The sequence below is a fragment of the Triplophysa rosa genome, linkage group LG12, assembly GCF_024868665.1.
Source record: "Triplophysa rosa linkage group LG12, Trosa_1v2, whole genome shotgun sequence".
Classification (NCBI taxonomy): Eukaryota; Metazoa; Chordata; class Actinopteri; order Cypriniformes; family Nemacheilidae; genus Triplophysa; species Triplophysa rosa.
In genome coordinates, this window is record NC_079901.1 from 6150121 (window position 1) to 6173247 (window position 23127).

General features: G+C 39.5%; 1 protein-coding gene across 5 annotated transcripts in view; it reads right to left on the reverse strand.

Moving 5' to 3' along the window:
• Positions 1–302: 302 nt before the first annotated feature.
• The window catches only part of cntn5 (contactin 5), a 244619-nt gene continuing 221794 nt past the window's right edge, over positions 303–23127 (reverse strand). For 2 of the 5 annotated variants that reach the window (XM_057347802.1, XM_057347803.1), the window contains exons 17-24: positions 21363–21512; positions 19457–19527; positions 8932–9166; positions 7092–7201; positions 6334–6520; positions 5847–5959; positions 5597–5765; positions 304–3798 (exon numbers count right to left, since the gene is read on the reverse strand). In XM_057347802.1, the coding sequence (XP_057203785.1) occupies positions 3695–3798; positions 5597–5765; positions 5847–5959; positions 6334–6520; positions 7092–7201; positions 8932–9166; positions 19457–19527; positions 21363–21512 (1139 nt within the window). In that variant the 3' untranslated portion in view covers positions 304–3694. Of the gene's footprint in view, positions 3799–5596; positions 5766–5846; positions 5960–6333; positions 6521–7091; positions 7202–8931; positions 9167–19456; positions 19528–21362; positions 21513–23127 lie in introns of all 5 variants that reach the window. The other 3 variants (XM_057347800.1, XM_057347801.1, XM_057347804.1) reach the window with 2 other exon arrangements.

Sequence of the window (23127 nt, forward strand, 5' to 3'; positions counted from 1 at the left end):
CTTATTTCTTTACTTTTTCCCATGTCCCTGTTTAGGGCTAATATGTCTTTTTTCTGTAAAGCTGCTTTGCAACAATGCAAAATTGTGAAAGGTATTAATATGTACAAATATCTTGAATGTTGCATGACATTTAATGATGTGACCAAATAATAAGCAAGACATGTAAATCAAGTAACACATTTGTTTTTAAACGGTAAAACGGAAATAGAAAATGATAAAATATATTTATATAAAAAAATAAAAAATACCTAAATTAAAACACCTCCTGTCTTCTGATAAAGAAAAGGTTCTTTATAGCACCACTGAGGTTCTACATAACGTTTCAAGGCAGGGTTCTTTATGGAACCTAATAAAAAGGGTTCTACTGTATATATAGCACCACAAAGGGTTCTGCTATTGTTACAAGCCAGAGAACCGTTTTTTGCTACTATTTCGATTTTGTTTTCTTAAGAGTGTTCAATTGGGTTGTTTTGATTGGATAACTAAAAAGTACAGCTAACTAACACAATAAAACCCAATACAAAACATGCTTACATAATAAAAACATGACTATCTGTTGTTGCAAATAAACTCTTATAGTGTATATGCTGCAAAATATAAACTTAAAGCACATATAAACATTTAAAACTTCCTTGCTTTTTCTCTTCCGGGCCAAAAGACTCATAGACATACATTTTATCTGGTAGAAATCGAATAATGCAACACATCTTGTCTCATCATAGCAATTTGTAACTATTTTCATAGGTGGTTAATTGGTATGAATGTGTAAGATCTCATTTGTATGTTTTAGTATGATCTGCATTTGCTCTGGTGGTCATGTTTAGGGGTGGGGCTTCATTATTTTTTTCTAATGATCAAACAGTTTTATTTGTTCAGATTGTAAAATAGTAATGAAACCATGTGAGATGAGGCTGGATAATGTTTGTGTGGTTTAGTGAAGCAGTGTCATAAATTGAAGGGTAACAGTTGTTTGATGAAGCTTTCTGTTTTAAAAGGAAAAACCATGTCAACATGAGAAAATAAATTGGGCTTGTCAGGATAACTCAACTAAAGAAATGTGAAAATCTTCCAGTGTAATTTTCAGAACTTGTGCATATTTTTTATATGATCTTCAATCTTACACCAATGCCATTCGGCACAATTGACATCCACCATATTTAAATATTTAACACATTTTCTTTGAATAATGATTGAAATTTTGTTCTGTGGCTCACGCTAACTATCTTATGACTTGAAATATGTCCTTGTTGCATCACACGTACGCTTTGAGATTCTTTGCATCGTCATTTCATACGGGTATGGGCGTCATGATTGAGAAAAGGATTTCATTTTCTGGGTGAACTTTTCCTTTAAGCAGATCTTATGCGAGTATCCCTCGAGAGTTTAAGAAGCTTCAAGACAAACAGGCAAAAGTAAAGACAATCACTGATGTTGCCGTAAGGACTTTACAGCTGTGACCCAGCTGATCTCACACGCCTGGAATCCAATGAGATGCATGGCATGAAGCACATGAAAGAGACCACCTACAGGAATTATTATTATTCACAGAGGTCTCTGCTATGCCGAGGGTGCGTAAATAATCAAGAAACAAATCAATATTTTTTAGAATGAAGCAGTTGGGGATAAAGTAATTTGAAAGCGTATTAAAATAGAAGCTCAAGCAATTTTGAAATGGAGGACGGTTAAAGCTTTCAATTCTCCTGTTTATATAGTCTTGGGTGAATGATTTATGAAAATAACACTTGAAAACCATTAGTGCCGCTTCAGTTTGACTCACTTATTTAAAGTTTTTCCGTACTGTACTTGTGCGCTGGCGCGGAAAAGAGCTACCGCTTTCAATTGGCTTTCTGCAGACGGTCTATGCAAGGGATCATGGGATTGGCAGTGAAGCCGAGCAAAGGGTGAGAGCTTCTAAACGTTGTTCAAACATGTAAATGTAGAGATGGAAAGTCGCTGTGAGGGGAGAGAAGTGACAACAATATTATTTAAAGCTGCAATGTTTTTTTTTAATTTTTTAAATCATGTTTTTCCATAGCTTGGTAAGTGCCGCTTTCAGAATTGTCACGTCACATCCATAACATGAAAATTAAAATTGAACTTTTATGTGTTCTATGAAGAATCATCCCTTCTCAATTTGTTTGATATTATTATTGCTATTGTTTTTGCATTTTTTATTCACAAAATCCGGCAAAGTATATTTAATATACTGATAACAAATACATTCTCAGAGAGTTTCTCACATCCATACTACTGGAATTGCCCAAAAGTTCAAATCTAAATCGCTCTGACAACCTAGTTACAGATTTTAGCGTTAAAATATTAGTGTTGAAATTTCTGATCATTTTATTATTTGAATGACATATACTTGTAATTTTATCAAATGTAACATGTTAACGCATCATTGGAAAGTGTAGTAACCGCATAAAATATGTAAAATTATTCGACATTTTCAGCGCTTTTCATATTTTTAATATGGCTTGCATGTATATATTATATATTAGTTTGTTATTTGAAAAGAGATGAATGGAAACATTATTAAGCGAACTAAATAATGAATTATGTAAAGCATCCACACCAGCGCTTCCCTTTTCTTCCCGGTGCACACCTACTTTTTGCTCCCCTGTCTGTACATTTTATAACCCCAGATCAGATATCTGTACAATTCTTCTTTCATTCCAGTGGACACTTAAGTGTTCCTATTGAATTCTGGGAACCGAATCATTTCTGACCAATGTAATTCTCTCGAACTCAATTCTGGCCGCAACAAACTTTGTTGATAGAACGGATCGATAGCAATCAGATCAAGAGATCTTCCCCCAGCCCTCTTCACCCACAACACAGACACACGAGAGCCCTTTAAAAATATACATCACATTTATTTCAGCTGTCACAGGTCAGCCGTGGTCTTTGTCTACTGAAGTGTTTGGGCACGACAAGTCCGGTTCAAATCCTCCAAATCTCTGCTTCATCCGTCAGTTCCACTGTTGCCCAGCAACCTTGCTAGCTCTCGAAAACCGACGAAGGTAACAAAACTGAGAACAGAAGTTCAAAAACTTTGACGCAGCCGACCGAAACACACCACTGTATTTTTTTGTTTGTTTGTTTTCTCTAAAGGTAACACAATGTACAAAAAGCAAGTCTGGAAATAGTAAGATTTTCGGCACTATAAAAATGTTTTTTTTTTTCTCATCTTCTCGTTCCGTTTGTAAATAAGAAAACAATGCACTTATCTCTACTGAGCTTTACTCTGCGTTGCTTGTTAGCCAGCCAAAGGATAATACGGATGCAGTGATGTAATGAGGGAAGCCACATTGGCACAGAGCAGGGGACGGTCCCAGCAGCTTCGAGGACTCCTCTGGAAGTCCCCACTCTATACAACGTCTTGGTTACGGCTTCGTGGTGTACACGATTTCAGACAACAGTCTCTTCACTTTGTACAGCACAAAACTACAAAGATGTCCCGAACAGAAGCCTGTAAAGGAAACGATAAGTCCGGAAAAAAATATGGAGGAGTTGGAGGCGTTTCTTGATCTTTGTCTGGAAAAGAAGCACTTCCCTTTGGCTGAACCCTGGCTACTGTTGATGGAACAGGCCACGGCAGGCAGTCTGTGTTGAGGGGACCCACAGGGGTGGGTGGGAGCGGTCTTCGGAGGGCAGGCGATGGGACAGTTTTAGGGTACGGGACTCAGCAGCCTCACAAAGGAAAAGAAGGCACCATTAAAGACAGGAACAGAGCGGTCCATGTCACGCCTGCAGGCAGATTATAGACAGAGAGCTGCCCACTCTTTGCACGCACACCTGGAAATAAAAAAAGTATCTTGAAATTGAAATGACCTCAATTCACATGAAAATAAAACTACACTTGCATGTCAAGAAGGAAATATTACTTTGGAAGACGGAGAAAGAATAGTGCTGATATGTTCCAGTATGTACAGTAAGCTATAGTTTGTCTTCACAGTTATGACAATATGTAAGGAGCAACCATAAAAATGTGTCAATTTCGCTTTGATGTTGATGTGAAATTACCTAACAAATGTGTACATTAGTTGACCAAATACAGTGGAGTACAATGTAAAAGATTATTGTGTACATGAAGATAAAAATCCAGCTGGTCCTGTAGATGGTCTGCTCGCGCACTTTAACCTCACGCACGAGCAGATGCGTTTCCTCTCTGGAGAAGTGTCCAGTCTTTGCTCTTGCAAATTCCGCCGTTTAAATAGCGGTTCCGCCATGGCGTGAGCGCAACTGGCTCTTAAAGGGAATGAGAGATGAGACTCTGATTGATTTACTGCACGTTACGCCGCAAAAAACACCCATTACTCATTAAGAGAATCGGGACAACCCACTTAGACCATGCACCCGGGCGCGCCAACCGTTTTCCCATCGTTAAACTAGCAAAAGTGGATTCGGACACGCCCTGAGTGCACCTGCGCCCTACGCTTTGTACCATGCGCTTAGATCGTGAAAATAGGGCCATTTTAATACAAATGAATGTCGTTTACATATTTAATGTTTCTGTTGTCAGACATAATTGTTATTATTATTTTATGTTCATATGTCCAGTGAGTAACAGTGACACTCATTCGTTCACTCACAAGTAAGTTGCGGCTTTGAATGTGCTGCTTCTGCTGCTCATTAAACGGACAAAACGCACAAAGAGGCATTTTTCCACTCACAGAAAGCTAATGTTTATCCAAAATGACGCTAGTCGCTATCGCTTTTCGAAATAAGGCTGTGCGGGGGTCTGAGTGAGTGACAGACATGTTTTCCAAAATGGAAATAATAAACGTTAAGAAACGCAACTCCATTCGCGATCGCGTTCAGGGCGAATGGCCTTTAGATTTTTCCATTACTGGTAAACAAATGCGTCAGCGATGGAGAATTTTCGATTAACGCAACCTCTGTACCAGCTCAGGTTAAAATTTTGCTCCCTGCGAAGAAAATTGTTGCAATTTAATATGCACATAAATACGACACAAAAACAGGATACAACTAATAGGTTCAAGTCAACGAAGAGTCAAAGTCTAAATTGTAAAATGAAAGTGCTGACACGGATTTACCGGTAAATGTGGTTGATTCATTTGGTGGAGCAGGAACACCACGTAAAACGCTACTGTTAACAAACTCAACGACCCCTAGCAACTTAATCACTGTCACTGAAAAGGGCCTAAGAATGAAATTACCTACCAAACAGAGTTTGAACGGAGTCTGTAGTCACGTTAAGTGCTTCGAGCTGAACTAATTGCAGAAAAGTGTGGAGAGGAAAAGGAACTAGTGAAAATGCCTGAAGGATTTACAGGCGAGCATGCAAGCACTGTAATTATGACCCAGCAGAACAAAATATCCAGAAACGAATTTAACGCTGCTTGCACTAAAATGGGTCACTAGCCCTAGTGGTATGATGATGGTAAACTTTAAATGTGTTTTCTTTTGAGGAGCATATAGAAATGTAATTGTCTATGCAGTTGTATAGGTATGCGAGGGGAGGACAGCTAAATTATAGAAAAGCGCTCAGGCCTCCTGCCGTATCGTCTTTTCTCTGAGGAACAGTGCTGTGAGAAAACAAGTTAAAAATGTGAAAGGAATCAATGCTTACCCGAGGAGGTCAGCAATCTGACTTGGGCGCTGGCGGCCCCTTCTCCTCCTTCGCTTACTGCTCGCACATCGATGATGTACGTCCCCCCTTCAGGTAGGGTCAGGACGACGGCTGAGTTTGGAGTCCTCGTGACCTGGCTGTGGCCCCTCCCCTCCTGACGCAACAATACCTGCAACGTGTAAAGTATAAATATGCGCATGCGGTGGTGATACCTTTGGCATGACATCTGCAGCGTGCGTTTGAGACCGACCTTGTACCCGATGACAGCTGACTCATTGTCCCTCGCTTTCACTGGATCCCAGGATAAAGAAACGTTATTCCCTTCCTGAATCCACATCAAGTTGCCTGGGGGTAAACTAGGGGCTGTAGAGAGAGAAAGATTTTTTGCCTTTTGAAATGTGCAGTGTTCACACATTCATTAAAATATTAATTTTATCTTTCATCTCTCTAGACTTATTTTCTATCCATAGATCTGGCACCGCGCTATATTCACTTTAATGATCACAAGGGTGCGACTAAAAGCTATTTGCATAATTATTGAATCTGCAGATTATGTCTTTGAATAATTTAATTAAAGATAAATATTCCGCATTTTATGTCAGTTAGTACAGAAAAAATTGGTGACTAGTTGCAACGCTTAATGTTGATACGAATAACCTGAAAAAAACATTTGAATAATGTGTTGTCATTTCAGCGATTAGTTGTGACAATCACACACAAGTTGTTCCAGGACTCACCGTTTTTCTTAGTTCTGATTCTGATGGCTGAGCTGGATGGGCCTTGACCGACGCTGTTAAAGCCCTTAACTGAGATCAGATACTGCGTGTTTCCCTCCAGTCCTGGCAGCAGCATGTTCGTCTCATTCCCAGTCGTCCTCTGCTTCTTCGCCATCTCCTCCTGCTCCGTGTCCTTCCAGTAACTCACCTGTATCCAACGAGAAAATGAGCCTCGCGTTCTGTCTTTCATTCCGTCAAGATATTCCACGGCGACAGAGAAAATGAGATTGGGGTGCCTCAATAAATGACAAAGCGAGGGTACGCCAATTTCATGCAATATTGTATCATTTGGTTTAAATAACTGTCATACATTTTGCAAGAAGAGCATAATAGGCGAGCATGTAATATCTCCCGGCGATGAAATACAATAATCTTTCTCTCTGGAGGACGCAACTGTACAGTATTGCTGCCTTGAATCATTTCCTCAATTCAGAAAGCTTAAATGTTGACTATTGAGAAGACGATGAGGAACAGTGAGGGGTCATGGCGGCGAATGTTGCTTAGTTCTGCCTACACACCCATAGAAAAGACAAATCATACTTGAGATAGTTGTATTGTTTCCTGTACATAGCATTAAACAGAGAGGAAATTGAGAGGATCTCACGTGTCTGCAGATGCTCTTAAAATCTTAAAAAGCATCTTATTTTTATACATTAAAATGCAAAACAGATTCTGTAACAGCGCCATATACTGTATGAATGCATTTCACTCTCTCTAACCTCATAGCCTTGGGGTCTTCCAGGACCGGGACTGGGCGGCTTCCATGTCACCTTAATTTCCAAAGCTGAGATGGCGAACGCCTTCAGTTCAGAAGGAGGCTCCCTGGGTTCTGCATTGAAAAGCGGTACACTTAGATTCCTCACAACAACAACAAAAAACATATCTATGCATAACAAATCGCCGTATGCATGGCTGATGATGTGTTTGGGATGCATACTTCATCTCTCGTGTGTTAACAGTCTAAAGAGATGTAAATGGCAAATTGTGAAGCTCTGTGATGGAAAGTATGACCCAGAGGAGGGTGAGATGAGAGAAATGCAGTGCGATCGAAGACTGACAGGGACACAGAACATCCATCATATTAGCGGCAGTCACAAGAAATAGCGCTCTCACGGATGGCATTAAAGCAGGCTGACATGCTGTGAGCACACGCTGAAACTTTTTGGCCCTCTTGATCATTTTCATTTCTGCAGTGATTTTCTTGAAAGGACCAAAGTTTAAAAGCCCCCAAAATAAGAAGGATCAAATGGGTTTCAGGTTTTGTTATCTATCTAAACAGCAAAAAGTTATTGCATTTTTGACAATTTTGACAGCACTAGCTTTTGTAATTCACCTCGTATGAAGTTATGCTTTAAGATCAGGTTGTATATTTAGTTCTGGCATATTTAAACAAAAAAAGAACTCTTTGCTCTCTGCACATGTGCGCAAATGCGGATGCTCGCAATTAGAAATTAATTTTCAGTGAATGTAAAGCGATTTACGACCAGATAAGATCAGGAACAAAGTTCTGGAACGACTAAAGAGGGCTGTCGTTCGTGAACTAAGTTTTCCCTCAGGCTATTTCCCCGATCGCATTCGCACCGGCGAAAGGAACTATTTAGTGACGTAAGCCGGTCGACAGCAATGTAATTTAAGCGTGCCCGTCGAACTACGACAAACAGCAGAAGTTCGGCCAATCGGCGTTTGCTTACGTCACGTGTTGTTCCTATCCTGCTGGTTTAGACCCTACCTCAGAGAAGGAGCTGAAGTTTTCCTATAAAAAGGTTCTCCCGAACTAAAATTCCACAAAAACACAAAAGCAGGTACCACCGCCAAATCGTCCCGGAACATGAAATCGTTCCTGCGGTAGAGAGCCAACAGGAATGTGTTGGGTAGAGAGATAGGGGAGCAGGACTGGTAAAAAAGACCGTCGCAACGGGAATCGAATTTGGGTTATTGTGAGCTGACTGGCGCTATTTCACGAGTTCGCCTATGCAGATAATAAAATAGAGCGAGGCAACAATAGAGCGGGGGTAGGTTATGCGTATTTGGCGTGCTGTCCGGGGAGAGGGCCCCGAGCTCGCCAGTTCCAACCGAACCCCGGAGCACTCCCTCCAAGTCGGGCGAGTGCACTGAGCTCGGAACCCCCGAGCGCACGTCCCCCCCCCGGGGTCCTGCGGGAGAAGCGGGCTTTAGGAGAGGAACCGAGGTGGTGGAGGGATGCTGAAGCTGTAGAGATGAAGCAGATAAGACAGTTTGACATAGTATGGGAGAGCTCGCTCTAATTAAACATCATATGTTGACGTGCTAACTACAGGGCTATTGGCGTTGACAATAAATGACAAGCTAATTGGTTGGCCTTTTATGTTAAATCTGTTCTCATTATGTGCTATATCTTGACAGTTTGCCTTTCAGCTTCTCCTACGATACCTCAAAACACAGCCACAAAACCAGACAGTATATCCGCTCAAAGCCCTGGGTTTGCTGTTGTGTGCCGTTCTTCAAAGTTTGAGATATTGCTTTCATACCGTTGAGCTGCATGTTATTGACGCCAATAAACTCCCGCTGAGAGTATCTCACCTCCCTCCGCAGAGAACACAGTGACCACCCCGCTGAACGGTCCGTCTCCTTTGTTGTTATACACTCCCACCCGCACCTCAAACGGGGTGAGAGGGGGAAAGGTCTCGTCCCTGTACTTATAGGTGGTGGAGTCAGCCGAGGTCACCATCTTCTCCTTCCATCCTCGCGTCCCATTGGCCCTGAACGCCACGATGTAGCCGAAACCTTCCCCGTTCTGGAATTCTTCCGAGATGGGCTGAGGGGAGGAAATGCATTAACTTGAGCCGTGGATTCATTTCCAACGCGATTGCAGTTAAATATAACATTGTTTACATTCACTCTGATAACATTGCTGCAAATATCTCAATTTGCAGAGTGAAATCAACATTTTTCTGCAAAGAGACATGTGAAATTGGAAAAGCGTCTTAATAACACGCAGCCAGCTGAGCTTGGTGAAATGAGGGCAGGGTAAACGACCATGCAGCAGGTAATTTATGAAGACTTTTGCCTGGGAATTATCAGCCCTGAAGATATAATCTGCCTGACTGTGTATTTATACTTATTTGTGGAAAATTCACGACACTTTTTCCAGATCAGCGTGTGAGTCAGTTTGGTTGCTCTGGTGGTGGTACTTTAAAAAAGTTAAATTGAAGTTGGAAATTCAATTTTATGTGGGTTACACAAAACATTCACATTTGGAACTCATTCTTAAATGCGCATTATCTTTAAAGTGCCAGAAATGCAGAAACACTGACCTAAACTATTAGATCGGATAATAATAAGTCTTTTAACTTTCAAAGCATCAGCACCAGCATTCAATTTTATGAAGCCAACATAAAATCCAAACTGACCTTATTTCTGTGTTATCGTGCATGATTCATGAATGCAAGCAATAAAATCTTTTTGTAATCTTTCATCAAACTCTTTACTCGCTCTGCCTCTGAAATGACTTTTTCAGTTGCTTCACCGACCTCAAACTTATGTATAAAATGACTCATATGAGGGCAGCATTTTTCTTCTAACCTTTATAAGACCACATCTATATAAACTTATGAATAATTTTGTCTTTTACCAATAAAATCGAATCCTCATCAAACCCATCCAGGACACAATGGTGAATGTTGGTTTCAGGTGCCGTCTGAACGATTTCTTTGCAGTCCGTGGCCTTATTTTTGAAAAACAAGCGAAACAAATGTCTGTGTAAAAATCGTAAAACCATTCTTACATAAACTGTTACATTCAATTCAATACGACAGTTATGTAAGAGCGATTTACACAGCGATTCGTTCTGCTTGTGTTTTAAGAATGAAGGCTCAGTTTTGTTTCGTTTATGTACACCATTTTAGCTGTGCATTCAATAACGCTCACCTCACAGACAGTGACAATGTAAACACACCGTGTAAACAAATCTGCCAGCCCCAATACACTACAGTGTATGCATATACATTAAACCAATATTTGATGTGATATCCATAAAGCTTGAATATAATATAATGAAATACCAAGCGTTAAAAAACAGATGAAATTTTGACACTTCTGTGCTTGTTTTTTTTCTGACCAAGCACCTGTCAGAACAGAACAGAAGTGAATATCCAACAGTTTTTTTTATTGGTTTAACACATTTTCGCCTGCTAGTTTTAGCAACTGGGGTAATTCGTTTAAAACACTGAAATATACAGTATATATATATATATATATATATATATATATAACTTAATTTAGACGTGTTTGTGCAAAATTTTAGTTAAAGGTATTGACAGAGTGAATTAAAAAAATTCTCATTAAAGTGAAACTCAATGCATTTTATATCATATTTTACAATGTGTACTACAACCTGGTCAATCTTAGCTACAAAGCTTTTTCTGACCCACAATAAAGCTGCAAGAACAAATAGACGTCTCCAATAGACTATTTAAATCTCCATAACATTTTTCCATTTAAATAACATCTTTTGTTATGGCGCTTCTCTGAAAGAAGCAAGAGTAAATAGCAGAGAATTACATCAAATGTCAGTCAGTCCCGAAAGAATCCTGGAGACTTTCAGTTATAATGAAACAAATCACTTGTGAATGTCAAGCGCTTTCATGGTGAGCCTAAACACATCAATTAAATATGCGGTAATCCAACACATCCAAGAGACACCATAAAGCCGGAGCTTGGCATTGTTCTCTGAAGCCTATCAAGGGCTTGTCAAGGGGTTTGGTTCAGGCCCTCTGGTAAATAAAGTGTCCGGGTGAGCACGCTTTGTGAATAACAAATGCGATATCAGTTAATCTGCAGTGCGATGGAAGTCATTTTGGAAATCACCTGGTGATAGTGAACCGGTTTTGTAATGCTCTGCTTTAAGTCCTTTATAATATCACTGTTAAAATAGTGTCATAAAGATTCTGTCAATATAGTTTGTCGTATTCTATAACATCTCACGCTAAATTGAGTGTAAAAGCAATACAACAACAGCCATTCGTGGGGAAAATCATCTGTTTTGGAACATTAGGGTGAAATGACTGAAAACGTGTTTTTATGCGAGCCGTACACATTACTAACACGCTCATGTTTTCAACATTCGTGTACTGTCTGTTAGTCACGTTTGCTGATTTTGGCTGTCCAGATGTTGACAATCCTCGGTTTCTCTTTTAAAGAGGTTTGACGTTTCCTTGATGTTTTTACGTGCATGCATATCAAACTCTGTGTGAAACACCTGCTAGTCATTTAATAGAACGGAATGCAATCTATTAAGGGAGATAGAAATTTAATTAAAACGTAAGCCGGTGGAATTAAATCTTGGGCAAATGTAATAATTGACGAACACCTGTACTCTCTTTCTGGCAGCGAATCTGTCCGTCACGCCATAATTTCCCACTTCCAAAGTGTCTCGTCCCTTGACAGCGACACCCAAAACGAGACGCGGAGCAATGATGGGGGAGAACGAGATGTACCATCACATTAAACACGGTTGGCACATAGTTTTAAGGCTAATTAAAGATGAAGTGTGTCATTTTGTTCAAAGTTTGCATCTCCGTTTAATAAAAAACATGCATACTTTCTGAAGAATGTAAACCGACAACGCAATCCGCGTGTTAGGTCACAACGTAAAGAATACTTTTATAAACGCAGTTTACACTACAGTTTCCAGGAATCTCTGAAAAAAAGATCTTGTGAAAAACGAATCACACAGTGGCCGTTTGCAATTACGTCATGGAGATAAAAGATGGGATCGGGATTTTCGGCAGTTTTACATCACGCCATGAGTGTATATTTGCATTTTTTGTTAATTTCCTGTGGCATCTGATTGAGCGGTTGGACCCGGAAACGGTATATGACCTTCCATCTATGGTGGTGCGTGATGTCAGGCTCAGCCAATGCCACCGGGTTTGGGGCGTGGCTATTTGGGGCCACCCTTGCAGGGGGGTGTCAATATTTTTGTAATTCCCTTTGACTTGCGCTAGTGCTGAAAAAAACACGCACAAACCTCCAATCAGTGTTGAAGTCTCGAGACTCGGACTCGGTCTTGAACTCGGTCTCGAGACCCTATTTTAATGGTCTTGGTCTTGTCATGGACTTGTGTGCATTTTGACTCGGTCTCGACTCGTGCTCGAACATGTTCGGAATTGGACTTATGCCCGAGTCCACTCGAGTCCCAGCAAAAATATTAAATACATTGAAAAGACGTCCCTTTATGGGCCAAAAATGAAAGTTGTTTCTATAGCTTTTCATGGCATCTCCTGATTGTCTAATATTGATATCCAGTCTGTACAAAGTAAAAACTGCTTGAAATTTTGAGTTTACACGTCGAAATAAATTAAGTGAGACTCTTTGAAATAAACTGAGTTGAATGATTTGAGTGCAGTAAGATAGCAAGCAACCATTGAATCAAGGTTAAAAATGGATGATTTGTCAATGTTCATTGCATTGAATCAGTATCACTTTTGTACCTGCAAAAATCACCATTATTGTGATCTTTTTTAGCTTTAGTTGAGCTCTTGGCTATTCTATTTTAATGTTAAATTAGGTTTCCTTCAGCCATAACTGTGTGTTAAAATAAATTAGTTGTGGCAAAGAGATGATTACTTCTGAATGGTAATGCATGCATTTTGAAATTGTTTAGATCACTGTTAATAATTGGGTTTGTTTTATTAATGTGTCAGCTCTGTGGATCTGTAGTTTGATATACTGTGATTTTTTTAGGAATTAACATATTCACAATCTGTTAAACCACTTTAACACACAACGACATCAAGAATCTGCATATGAAACTCAACAATGGTGGCAATCAACAAAAGAACGCTTCATGCTGCAATGCATGCTGGGTGATCTGTTTATCTGAATTATTTTGACGATTGTCATCATTGTTGAGGGTTGTATGATGGTGGGGGTTGATGTCAGTGAAATATGTTTGTTTATTTTCTCTCAATACCTGTGCATTGACTAGCCAGAGCACTCAGACCAGTCATCAATTGATCAATAATGTTTAAAACTAATACATTTTATTACAGCATGACTATTTCCATGAGAACAACCCTAACTTTTGTAAAAGTCTTTCACAGTGCTCAAGTGTTTTTATAACACTATTACATGACCTGAACGAATTAATTTAACAAAAGTCAAGGATCATGAGCCCAACTAAAGCAAACACTGATCACAATAATGGTATGTGGGTACAAAACTCATTTCACAGAGTCTCATTTCATTTATTTCCATGTGAAAACTGAAAGTAGTCTGATAAACTCCAGATTTGAACCAGTTTTTACATTGTACCAAGGTCCCCTGTACGTCAATATCAGACGTTCAGAAAACGTAATAATGGGCCAATAAAGGGACGTCTTTTCAACATCGAAAGATGCAGAAAAGACGTCTTTTGGACATATCTTTGGTCAGGGGGAAGTCATAATTGTAATAAAATTACCTTTACAACACTTACTATGTGGCCTTTTTTACCCTCAGCTAATAATATTTTTAAACTAATATCAGTCTAAGTAAATAAAACACAGTGTACATGCCATGGTATATTTAATGCACTGAGCACTATGAGCTCGGTGCCAGTTTTATTTTTTCCACCAAACATTTAACATATTCTTGAAGATTTCTATAGGTCTCGTCTCAGATCTCTTGTCCTAGGACTCGGACTTGACTCGGACTCGACCCTCTCTGGACTCGGTCTTGACTCGGACTCGACCTACTCTGGACTCGGACTTGACTCGGACTCGAATGAGCTGGTCTCGACTACAACACTGCCTCCAATACCGCCGCTGACTGATTTCTGCACGAGGTGACCGATAAATGGCCACTTTAGACCGAGGAAATCAGTTCTGCTACAAAATAGACTGAAACTTGTATATAAAAAGGCTGTGGGCCATAGGACATCATCGCCCACGGTGGAAATGAAGTCTGTCGGCGGTCTTATATCGGTATGCACGGTGGGTGTCGCGCACAAATAGGGCGACCGCAATGGTTCAGTCCATTTCTCCTGGTGTGTGTAATACTCTCTATCTCGCTCTCTCTCATTCTCTCTCTCTGCAGAAGCTAATGAGCAGACGGGGCAGAGCCGTGCCTGGCTGTTCAGTCATTCATCCTGTTTAATAAGCACAGCTCTGCCCAGCCGCCCGGGTCTCCAGCAACCACCCAGAGATTATTGAAGAGGCAGCACAGCAGCGAGCTCACTGACTGCCAAAGAAGCACCTCTCCTGCTCGGTATCACCCCATATTCATCAACATTGATTGGAGATGCAGAGCCAACTCGACGGCCCTAAAGTGGTTAACCAGACCGCAGATAAATGGGGCGGAGCTAAACACTATCAGGGAAAGAAGGACACAATGATGTTCAACATAATCATGCTGGTAAAGATTTATTGAAGATGGGCTTTTAGTTATTTAAAATGCCACTTCGTGTTTGGTGATTGGTGGAGATGATGGTGTGGGGGGTGGGCTTAACATGTCCCAATGATCTGTCAGCTGCAGTAAATATAGATCACAAAGAGTGACACCCATAAAATGAGTCCTTCGGGATCTCAGCAAATGCACAAAGCCTCATGAGAGGAAGAGAAAATGTTAGTGACAAACTGTAAAACGAAAAGATATTCAGATATTATTAGCAACAATTAATGCAATACCTTTTTACAAGGATATGCAGAAAAATAAAGGAGAATAGAGTATAAAAACATATTAATACAGCATGATTCTTTGGTGTCATGGGTTGCCAAGTAATTCTCAGTGGTTTTATGAATTTGTATAATGCAAATCGTACAAAAAAAGATTATATGAATGCAACAATGAAGCTTCACCCCTTAAACCCCTTAAAAGATCGCACTAAAACGTACAAATGCGATTGTATGGAGAGGGATTTTTTTATTTGCTAGGTAGGATCTGAGTCGAACCCTAAGATTGAGAACCAAGATCGAAACTTAAGCCATTCCTTTAAGTCTATGAGACTGCATAACAAGGTAATAATACACCCCTATAAGAATGAAATATCACACGTGAGATCTCAGTTATTTCTACCAGGCAATGAGATTAAATGGAAACGTTTGCTTCAGTCTACTGCGATATTTCTCCGGTGAATAAGAACAAGAAATATCACAAAGGTCTCCATTAGAGTATCAGAAGAGATCTCAACAATGTTACAAACTGAGCTTAGATTGGCCAGGTCTGCCATCAAAAGTCGATATTATCTTAATCATTTCTCATCAAATTTAACCTAATACAGATCATTTTACCTCTACAATTCACACTCACCTTATACATCACATTTGTTTCTGTTTTTATTTCTCCTAAGCAATTTTAGGAGAAACTTATGGAGATCTGCAATCTGCAATGCAGAACATAAGATCCAGGGAGCGAGGTTGAATCCAGATCCAACTTCTCCCATTTATATACTGCAATTTGTTGCAACTGGTAGTAGGTAACGTTTGCTTTTATCAATGTAAGTCAACAGTACATTTTAATAATAATAGTTGAGATTCCTAATTAAGTGTACGCCTGTAAGTAATGATCACATTTGAATGTATGTTAACCCAAACCCTGAGCCGAAATCTAATAAAATACGTTGTTAAATAAAGTTTTTCTGTCAAAATAATAACTTACTTTAGTTACGACTCAGAAATGTACAGAAATGGTAGAGCAAATGGTACAGACTTTTTGCTCCATTGACTTCCATTCATACGCATGTGAATGCAGCAGACCGGAACCGCAAGGTTCTGCGGGAAAAGTTTTGCATTTTGCTGCATTCCAAAGATCAAGTTTGGTGAACTCTGATGTGCAAATTCGTATGACGTTATGACGCGTGACAAATAGTAGATGGATACGCCACGGCTTGACCTTTTCAGTTGGATGAAATGCTAATATTACACAAAATTAAATACATTTTTTTAACTGCAAATACATCGTAGTGTATGATGTGCAGTCTTGGGTAAGTTACTCTGTTACTAATTACATATTCAATAGTGTAATTAGATTACTGGACAAATTACTCTCTCCAAAAAGTATTTAGTTACTTATTACTAATTACTTTCTATATCCTACATCAACCTTGATTAGTTAAGTGATTCAAGGATAGACATGAAAGGGCTTATTTAATTAATTCAAATAAATAATATTAAACTACATAAAGTACTCTTATTAACTGACCAAAGTATTACAAATGTGAGAATTATACATTAAAGCAAGGATTTTAAAGTTAGACTTTGAATTTTGATGTCAATACCACTATTGCACACACATATTACACAAAGTATTTAGTTTAATTACATCAGAAGTAACTGTAATTAAATTACAGAAAAAATAAGAGTAATCCCTTACTTTACTTTTTCAAGGGAAAAGTAATTCAATTACAGTAACTAATTACTTAGTAACTAGTTACACCCAACACTGATGTGTCAATAAAAAATACCCAACATTTTTTTATGAATGGTTTTTCTTGGTGCTATGGTTGCTACCCATGCACTCAGGGCGATGTGTAGAAATTTTGCGCAATGAAAAAATTACCAATACAGGAGACTGGATCTGTATCCAACCGCGCACCCTGGACCTTACGTTCTGCAGTGAGAAGCTACTGAACATATAAGACTAAGTTGATACTCAAATGAAACTTAACTGAGAACTCCATCAAATCTCCTTTGCTATGGAAGAGCAAACTCTGCTCTGGAAACTCTTTTGAATAAGTAAACAACAAAACATAAAAAAGAGGTATGATTCGAACCATATTATTTGCAAAATGGTTGCCTAGACGAGTTACGCAAGAAGTTTAACACTTACATATCAGTAACAGTTATAGTGGTGGCAGGTATACGGGAGGTTGGAGGTTAAATTTGGGTACGGGAGACCTGTGAGAACTGTTGAATTATGGAGGAATTATAAAATTCATAAACCTGCTCCGTCATCATTATATCCTTGAGCAAAGCACTTAGGCTCCGGAGGGACAGTCCAATTAATGCACTGCAAATGCTTTGGGTTTAAAAGCATACGCTAAATGATATGTAATTTAATATGATGTACTATGAGTCTCTAAATAGCACCTGAAGCCCCTGTCAAGATACAGTATGTCTCTTAATGTGATACAGCAGCGAAGAAATAATGTGAGCTCTCCTGTGCTTTTAAACCGCTCCCTTACAAGGTACATACTACGTGCGAAACGTGTTTAAGGCTCTGAGCAAAAAACCTTCCTGGTCCATCGACTCATTATCAATGTTGTGAATGTGGCGAGGGGCGTATAATTGAACCTTTGGCACAATATAAAGTTACTGTAATTATTCCGGTTACAGTGATAACTGTCTCAAGGGGTTATAAACTCAGAAAGTCATCTTGGTAGAAACACTCCGTCGCATCTGGAACGAGCCCTATCTTCTTTAATTTCTCACTGAGGTACAGTTGTCCTCGTGTGAAAGTTATTCGGATGGTGACAGTTGGCGGCCGAGCATTTAATAACCATCACTTACAGCCTACATCTGCTTGACGCTCCCCAGATAATCACACATTTAACTGGCCTCATTTGGATACCTTGTTATTTTTTTGGTTTAAAATGTGTTTACCGTCTGTGCACAGAGCCAAAGGTGATCTGTCCATTAACAAACGTGTTAGGGTAGTCTTCTCTTTGAACGCTGAGATTTGGCTGTTGTTAGGATTCAGATTACAAACAGATGTTCCACATCCGTCCACAGCAGGGGAAGCGTTTTAGAGACTGAAGGTTAATTATCATTTACTTTGCTCTTGTTTAACCAAACTTATAATTTATTTAATAACACCACAGTTTAATTGACTACCAAAGACGTACAGACGTTGGGACAATTTAGTCACTCATATAGCCTGCGCGTGTATAAATCACGTATACGTGGTTTATAGAACATTGTGATAAAACACACATATAATTTCAGAAAATAAGAACCATACAGATTTAGGAACATAAATGAGCATTTTTGTGCATTACATGCTTTGTTGGCAACATTTAGCTTAAGGTCCAGTGTGTAATTTTTTGGAGGATCTATTGACAGAAATGCAATATAATATACATAACTATGTGTTCAGAGTTGTGTAAAGAGCTTACATAATGAAGCGTTGTGTTTTATTACCTTAGAATGAGCTATTCTCATTCCTCAGACACCGCGGGTACCCTTACATGAAATTCACCATGTTGTTTCTACGGTAGCCCTAAACGGACAAACTGCTCTAAAGAATGTGTTTCATAAATACGTTATATTATTCGGCAAAGCAGTGATGTTGTTAGTGATGAATTTTTTTTATTTTTTATCACAGCTGTGTTCCTCAACTGAAACTGTGAATCTGACACGTCACGGTTCTGTGAATACTGTATGCTGAAGTGCAAAAAACAATCAAAAAGTGTTTTTGGGTCAAAGTGACTCAAAATTAGCAACTGCCATTCAAATGAGTACGAACTTTAAAGACCATATTCACAATGCAGCACAGCCTTTCTGTCTAGTAAAAAAGTAATATAAAAGTAACAAGAAAGTCTTTTTTAAATGTTATTTTTTGTAATCATAATCAATCTAATGGCAACCTTTCAATAGGAGACACAAGTGCTATGCATCAACAGCTGTGAATAGCTGTACTTTACCATGAATAAACCACGAATACTGACCAATCAGCATCAAGAGTCTGATTTTATACATGAAAAGCAGAAATAACACTTTTGATGTTATTCATGCATTTACAAAATGTACAATGTTCAACTCCATCTCGTACATTTCTCAAACCAGTGATACAGCTATGAAAAGCTTCACAAGATAAATGTCTATCAGTTCTGCAATAAACATATTCAATTCAATCTTTTCCATCCAACAATACTGACAAAAAGATAAAAATCTATTTCGTGTATAATTGCTCATCTGTTCTTATAGGTTTAGTGAACTCTAACCGTAGCAATTCTTCAATGGGCAAATTGCATTGGTGGCAATTATGCCTGAACATAATTACCAACGCTCAAGTATATTAGCTGTTTGAATCCATTTGGCAAGGAACTGCGAGTCTTTTATGCCATATTCATTAGCATAGCACGAGATCGCAGTAGGGAGTTATCTGTGCATGCTGAGCGCAAACCTACCTCCCAGGATATGACCAGCTCGTGTCTGCGACCGTTTCCTCCTCTCACGCTGGCAGGGGCCACTGACGGAACTGCGGACGAGAGATAATGTGATGTTATGCTAAATTATACAGGGACCCCAGAAAATGTATTTGGACACTTAAGTCGCAACAAAGATTGTATGAATGTCATTGCGTAAGAAAACGATCAGTCCAAGTGGCATATGAAAGATAAGCCAAACACGTTTATTAATTAAAAATTAAATGTTAGGTTAGGTTTTGGATGATTAACAGTAGATATACTTTTAAAAAAACATGACAAAGTATTTGGAAAATATGCAGTTAAATGCAGGGGCGGACTGGCCATCTGGCGTACCGGGCGTTTTCCCGGTGGGCCGCTAACGTATGGGGCCGTAACGGACGCGTTTGCCGCTTAGACGGACGTATTATAAATGCGAATGCACGCAACGCGAATGCAAAAGACACGTATGCATGCATCTCCCCCCTCCCCCCCCCGTTGACAGATTCGGTGGAGGGTCGATGCGGGCCTAAAAATGCCAGGGCCGATTTTTCTTCCCAGTCTAGCCCTGGTTAAATGTGATAAACTACTTGTAGTTATTCTGCTGTATCGACTTGAGACAAAACGACATTCACACTGGAACCACTTGGTTATCAGACATAGAAAGCTCAAAAAAGTGAGATTAGGCCTAAGAAAGAGTTAGTTTGTAGCTGCCACTCGGTTTGATATTTTGTTATCCAATGCAATTACATCCATGCAGGTGTGTTATCTTTTCCAAAAGTTTCCAAATTATACAAATTTTGGTTTTCCACACCCATCTCCAGCCAGCCTCCTGCTTAGTTAATTCTCACAGGAAACTCGTTTTCTCGTTACTTCTCTCATAATTACCGTAACCGCTAATGGAATGAAGCGGGACCCAAAACACAACGCAGGGGGACCCCCAAGAATAAGTCGACATGTATGGCCTAAATAGTTTTTCAAGCCACTATATTAGTTTGAAAAATACATTTTTGGCTTAAAGCTACAATCCGTAACTTTTTATAGATAAAAATCAACACAATTCACAACAGTAAGCTTATAATAATGATTTCTAATTTGAGCTGCGGGGGTTGGATTTTGCAGAAAATCTCATTTTGATGCCATTGATTTCAACCCACGTAAAAAAAGTACGTAAAGTAACCTGCAATTTTATGTTTGAAACAGAGATGGTGGTAGAGGGACAAAAGTTACAGATTGTAGCTTTAAATCTGTATGCAAAAATGCAAGATGTGTGTTTGTATTAAAAAAACATTGTTTACTGTTCACTGGTAACAGTTCATTAGAGTCAATAAAAAGCAAAACTTATTAGCGAAAAAACATCCAGCAACAGTAGTTTACAAAATAAACCAAGACAGAAAACTTGCAGAAAGAAGAAAAAATGAACAGTAGCATGCCATGACAACAGCAATAATTCACACTGTTTTAAATGATGATAAAGGACTAGCTGTCGTTATGTTCATATATTATGACACCGCACCGTTGCTCACAGGCCGGGTCCGCTGAACGTTTCTGAATGGGAGAGTGTTGAAGCGAGCTTTTTGTTCTCCATAAATAGAGAATTCTGCAGCCTCTTTGCCTGAGGGCGCGAGTGCCTTTCTGCCTCGGCTCACACACGAAACTTGTTTAAATTCATGTAAGCGGCTTGTTCTCCACTTCTCCGCCAATTAAAATAGAACCAGGGTCACCCTGGAAATTCAGACGGGGCGGCGGCAGTCGTATAAATGTGTCACAACACACGGCTACACCATCCCTCGAGTGGAGAATAAACGAGCTGCGTGTGAAGAGTGTTTATTTATTTAGACTTCTGGCGATCTGCGCAAGCACATTTAGCTTTGTGATATTCACGGGTGAACAAGCCTGTGACAGATACCTGCTTCTTTAGTGCGGACCCCCCGCGAGGGAGCGCTCGGGTCTCCTGTTCCAATGGCGTTTGTGGCCACCACCCGAAACTCGTACTCCACCCAGGGGTTGAGCTCCACCGCCATGGCCGACTCCATGTTTCCAGTCACCGGGTCTGGATCTGAGGGTTACAAAGAAAAGCGGTAAGGTACCGGAAATAAAGAAGATTTTTAAAATACTCTGTGACTTTAACTTGACATCTGGAGAACAAACCCCTGTTTCCTGCGTTTTAGTAATATGAGTTTTCTTTTGAGTATGTTTTCAAGCTTTAGCTCAAACAGGGGTTAACAAGTAAAAACTGTACCAGACGACGTGCGAAAGCATTCCAATAAAGGCACAATTCCAGCAGGGATATGCGCTCAATAATACCTGTCACAGACGCATAAAGTGTGTCTTTAAAACAACCGCTCACCAAATTCGAGATTGATGCCCATGTGCTCCATGCTTTCCGTTTCTCTGAGTAATTGTGCCTTGAATAAGTAATTGAAAAATGTTTCCATCGCTTCTACTAAAGTGAATTTTCCAATTCAATTTCACTCATGGTTTAAATCAATACACGAGAAACACTAGACACAATATGTTTGTTTGCCAAGAAGACTGGCTCTTCATTCCACGCACAGAATTCTAGTAGAGACACCCAACTGGCTGTGGACCAAAGTCTGGGCCGACTTCCGTCTACAAAACCAGTGGGACTGGCGTCCCGCTGTCGGCGTGAGACTGTGGGACGATAAACTCCCAGATGCTTTCCACATGATTCCCCCCGTGCCCAAACCCTCACCTCCACACCCCCCCATCTGTTTCTTTTTCTGCAATCTCTCTGTCCTTTCTGTTCTTTTTGATTTCTCTCCTGCAATTCCTCGGCGACCAAACAAGTCTCGCATTCGCTTCATTATGTTTTTATCCGTTTCTCGCTTTAAAACAATACACTTTACAAACAGTGGCGTGCAGTATTGTTGTCACGTGACCTTGTCACTTGATGTGTTTAATTTAGCAAGCGGAGGCGGGTTGTCAATTGCTTGTTTCGTGGACGATTGAATTGCATTTTTAAATAGAAAATAGAAGTTGGCACACCCGCAGTTTGAACAATAGACAACTTTTTGTTACTTGTTCTCACATGTCATGTGGCTTTTCAATAAAATGTCAACTGGGTCGAGAACAAAAATATTTTTTTGTAACTGGGGTCTTTACGTTTTGTGCTTGCTAGATGCGCACACATCTTGGATTCTTGCTAATCCACTTTGATACAAAAATGTGTTCAAAATGAAGAAAAAAAGTTACAACTTTAGTGTTATATGATCTTTGCAGAATCTGAAACTACTAAAAATAAAGTAATTCTTGTAAAAAACAAATTTACAAAACGCTGTACTGCAGTTTTATTCAAATATATCAGACAGCAGATTGATATCGTCTGCGCAGACATTCTGCATGTTTGTATAACATTAAACTCAAATTCAACAATGTCAACTTGAATCTCCAACTCGGACTGAAACGTCTGATTTCTAATTTGTTTGCCCTATATGAAGGGTTGTTAGCGTGATTGGCCCTAGACTATTTATAGACAACGAACGTACCCCATTTAGCTAATACGTACACAATGTAAACATTGTTTGGAAGGTCTTGAGTAAATGTTCTCCTCTACCTTGAAAGCATTATTAAACTGTATCTGTCTTTCAGTCAGTCGTGTTAAATCGTGTAAAATTGTGCTATTATACACTGCTGACAATTTTTTGTTTGTT